Source organism: Gavialis gangeticus, unplaced genomic scaffold (assembly GCF_001723915.1).
Source record: "Gavialis gangeticus isolate Ggan-Ray unplaced genomic scaffold, GavGan_comp1, whole genome shotgun sequence".
Classification (NCBI taxonomy): Eukaryota; Metazoa; Chordata; order Crocodylia; family Gavialidae; genus Gavialis; species Gavialis gangeticus.
Window position 1 is genome coordinate 113,770,125 of NW_017729031.1, and position 3,924 is coordinate 113,774,048.

Consider the following 3,924-nt stretch of genomic DNA (forward strand, 5'->3'; position numbering starts at 1 on the left):
AGGAAATTCCACAAGTGGTGACTTATCAGAAAAATTACCTGGTCCATAAGAATCTTGACCATTCATGGGAACTAGCATTTGAATTGAAGATGGTTAATATTTTGGGTCAGAAGGGAGTAGCAGTCTCTGAAGCAACACTGTTCAGAGGTTAATAGTAGGGAGCTTTTGGCATTTCACTGAACTGATAATTGACAGCCAGTTCTGCATGTACAAGATGGGCTCAATATGGTCACAGGCTATCTTTCTCAAATGGAATAGCTGCATTCTTTACTGTTTAAATTTTCTTGGTGACATTCACTGTTAGACTCAGATAGCATGTGTGGCAGTTTTCTAGACTACAGAAGTGATTCTGCAACTCTTGCTTTAGGAAAGTTACTACCTCCCCAACTGCCAAACACCTTGTGGAGATAGCAAGAACAAGAATCTTCTGAAACCTGGGCCATTACCTTTGAGCCTGACCTACTAACAGTTGATTAGTATAGCAGGGTGAAGTTACAAAGTCTGTTCTATCATTCAGCATGAGGTTTTTAAATATTAATTTTTAGCCAACCAGATTAGTGTAAAATTAAACCTGTATGAAAGACAAGGAATTCTTAAGATGTGTCTTACTGGACCAACTGCATAGTTGGGATGGAGTTAGAAAAGCCCTAAGAAATCCATGCCCCTCTCAATTTCTGGACCATCACAGCTACAACTTCACTCTAAATAAATCTATACTGAGGATTTGACTTAAACATTTTTAATTAAAAATACATTCAAGCAGTATGTATTAGCTGAAAGCCTGAATGAAGTCAGGCAACTGAATTAGAGGAAGTCACTGGCACTCTGAAGTGTTAAACCAGCTCATGGTAGCAGTAGCAGCCTCCACAGGTGTAGAGGGACTAGATATCTGCATTTGTACATTCAGCTTGTAAAGTCAATGTTTTCTTCAGAGTTGACAAATGATTGTGATTTGAAAACACAGGAGAGATGGGAAGAGGAAGAAAAGTTATCACTAAAAATGAGGTTTGACAGTGCTATCTAGTACAGTAGTTGTAAAGTATAGTAAAAATAAAAAGGTGACCAGAAATAATGGGTTCAATTCATTAATACTTCCTTAGTTTAATGAATTGGTTTTGAATCCAAAACAAGCCTTGATGAATGTTCTTGTGTATTCAACAGATTAAAGGTCATTTTATTTCATAAACTTTTTAAAAACTGTTAATTTCTTTAAATATTTCAAGTAAAAAATTAATAAATAAAATGTGACTAGTTATATCTTAACAGGGTACCCGTGCAATTAATGTGATGCAATAAACTGGAGCAGTTTGAGCTGGAGTAACTGCTCCTGGGTGCAGCATCTACACATGTGCTGGGGACAGCAGCAATTTGATCTGGAGCAGAGTAGGCCCCTGACTAGCTGGGCTGACTGGGTGCAATGTATGCCTGTAGTCAGCATCTACACATGTGTTTTGGCACAGTAATCTGCCATAAGATAGTACTGTCCCTGACACCACTATCCTACGATGGAGTTGATTCATTTACTACACTGTAATACCAACACACATGTAGGCTATGATACTACTCCAGAGCTGATTAGTCTACTCCACAGTAAAGTATATGTGTATACTTTATAAGTATGTAAGGAGGTAGTCCAAGCAACCAGGGAAGCTGGGAACAGGGAGAAGCAAATGACGGTTTGCGAGCAGTTTGCTGGGAGCAAGAGGAAGAAAGCAAGGAGGAACCAGGCACCAGATCCTGCTCTGGGAAGATAACTGAGCTAGGGTTGCCTGTGTTCTTGGCTTGCTGTTTGGTGAGTTGTGTGCTTGGGTGTGTGCCCTGAGCAGCTGAGTGAACTGATTGCTGCCTGGGTGTGGAAAGGGGCCCTAACCAGCCTAGGGCCAGGGAAGGTATATAAGGAAGTAGTCCAAGTGACCTGCAGAGCAGCAAACAGGGAGAAGCAAATGGGACAGTTTGCTGGTCAGTTTGCCATCCCTCTCTTTGAAGAGCAGCCTGAAAGGTAAGATTCTTTTTTTTATATGTAATTAGGACCGACTAACTATATTGTTTTATTTTAGCAGCTAAAACTCAGCAGCTAGACCAAGACTTTAACCCACTGTTTAACTAGATTCCAGAGTGAGGGGGATTTGCTCGGAAACTCTCTCATATTACTTCACCATAAGCTGGCTGAGAGGAAGGAGGTTGCAGGGAAAAGGGAACCCTTCAGGTCAAGGAACAGCAAACAGGCCAGCTGCAGAGGAGTTTGCTAGCAAAGGTCTGCTTGGAAAGAGGCACAAAGTGAGAGGCAGCAGATTAGAAGACCCAGCGACATGGCTGGAAGATATTGCAATCTCAGAGTCTCTGCCACTTCCAGCTCTTCCTCTGCTTCCACCTGTTGAGATGTCTGTCCAGGCAGGACCACACATTTTTTGAGGCTTCCACTCAGGTCCTGGTTTGGTGCTGTGCAGACTGTGGCTTGCAGGTCGTTCCAGTATCAGCCAGGTGGGGTGGTGAGGGAAGTGTCTGCAATATAAGCAGTGCCTTCTAGTGGTGTCCCTTGGAGAGAAGGCAAGAGAGCTACAGGAGAAAGTAGGCTCTGAAGCATCCACCACCATGAGGACTTCATTGAGTCCATGCTGGAGGAAACCTCTGTGGAGGAAGGACTACTAGAAGTGGTGCTAGAAAAGAAAGAGGGCATGGACTCCCAGCAAGGTGGAAACTGGAAGCTTGTATCTTTTGGCAGCAAGAAGAAGTCGTCATCTCCATGTGCAGTGGTATACCTAGAGAACAAATATGGAGTGCTAGCAACAGAGGAGGAGCACATTCTATTGGTGGAAGAGACCAAGCCAAGAATCCCCAAGGTGGTTGGAGATGCCCTTCTGCCAGGGACAGAAGTGTTCATCTGCCAGCCTGACCTGTTGTCCCAGGAGGTCTGCTGCTTGCCTGGAGCCCATATCAAAGATGTCACAGAAGGATTACTGAGACTCCTCCAACCCTCTGACTACTACCCCATGCTGCTCATCCATGTGGGCACCAATGATACTGCCAGGGGTGACCCTGAGCAGATCGAGAGTGACTACAAGGCTCTGGGTGCAAGGGTGAAAGGGAGTAGTCTGGGTTTGGCTCTGTGGGGACTGTGGTTTGCAGGTTCCTTCCAGTGATGGCCAGGTCAGGGAGTGCCTGTAGTGTGAGCAGTCCTCTTGGTGTCTTTCAGGCAAGAAAGCTACAGGAGAAGGTGGTGAGGCTCCGAAGCATCCTCCACCATGAGGAGTTCAGTTCGATACTGGAGGAGACCTCTGGGACTGTGGAGGAAGAACTGCCAGAGGCAGCACTAGAGAAGAGAGAGAACATGGGCTCCCAGGAAGGTGGAAGCTTCTGGCCTCTGGCAGCAAGCAGAAATCTTCAGCTCCACCTGCAGCAGTTCACTGGAGAACAGATATGCAGCCCTAGCAATAGAGAGGGAGGAGCACGTTCCATGAGTCACCAAGGTGGGAAGGATTGAGACAACTGCCACCAAGAAGAAGGGATGGGTGATGGTGGTTAGAGACTCCCATCTGCGAGGGACAGAGGGAACTGTCTGCTGATCTGACCTGTCTTAGGAAGTCTGCTGCTTGCCCAGATCCCAGATGTCAAGGAGGGATTACCAAGACTCAACCAGCCCTTTGACTACTACTCCATGCTGCTCATCCATGTAGGCACCAATGATACAGGGGAGACTGTGAGCAGCATCAAAGGTGACTACAGGGCTTTGGGTGTGAGGATGAAGGGGTCTGGGGCTCAGGTTGTGTTCTCTTCAATCCTTCCAGTCAAGGGAAAGGGCCTGGGCAGGAACGGGTGCATCTTGCAGATCAATACCTGGCTGCTCAGGTGATGTTGCCAGCAGGGCGTTGGCTTCTTCAACCATGGGATGTTTCATAGTTTTATAGCAGCTAGGGTCAGGAGGGA

General features: G+C 45.9%; 1 protein-coding gene across 1 annotated transcript in view; it reads left to right on the forward strand.

Annotated features, from left to right (window-relative positions):
- The first annotated feature begins 969 nt into the window (after positions 1-969).
- MAP3K3 (mitogen-activated protein kinase kinase kinase 3) overlaps positions 970-3,924 on the forward strand; it is a 96,810-nt gene continuing 93,855 nt past the window's right edge. Inside the window, exons 1-2 of the mRNA XM_019522920.1 lie at positions 970-1,005; positions 1,927-1,999. Of these exons, the coding sequence (XP_019378465.1) occupies positions 970-1,005; positions 1,927-1,999 (109 nt within the window). The remainder of the gene's footprint in view (positions 1,006-1,926; positions 2,000-3,924) is intronic.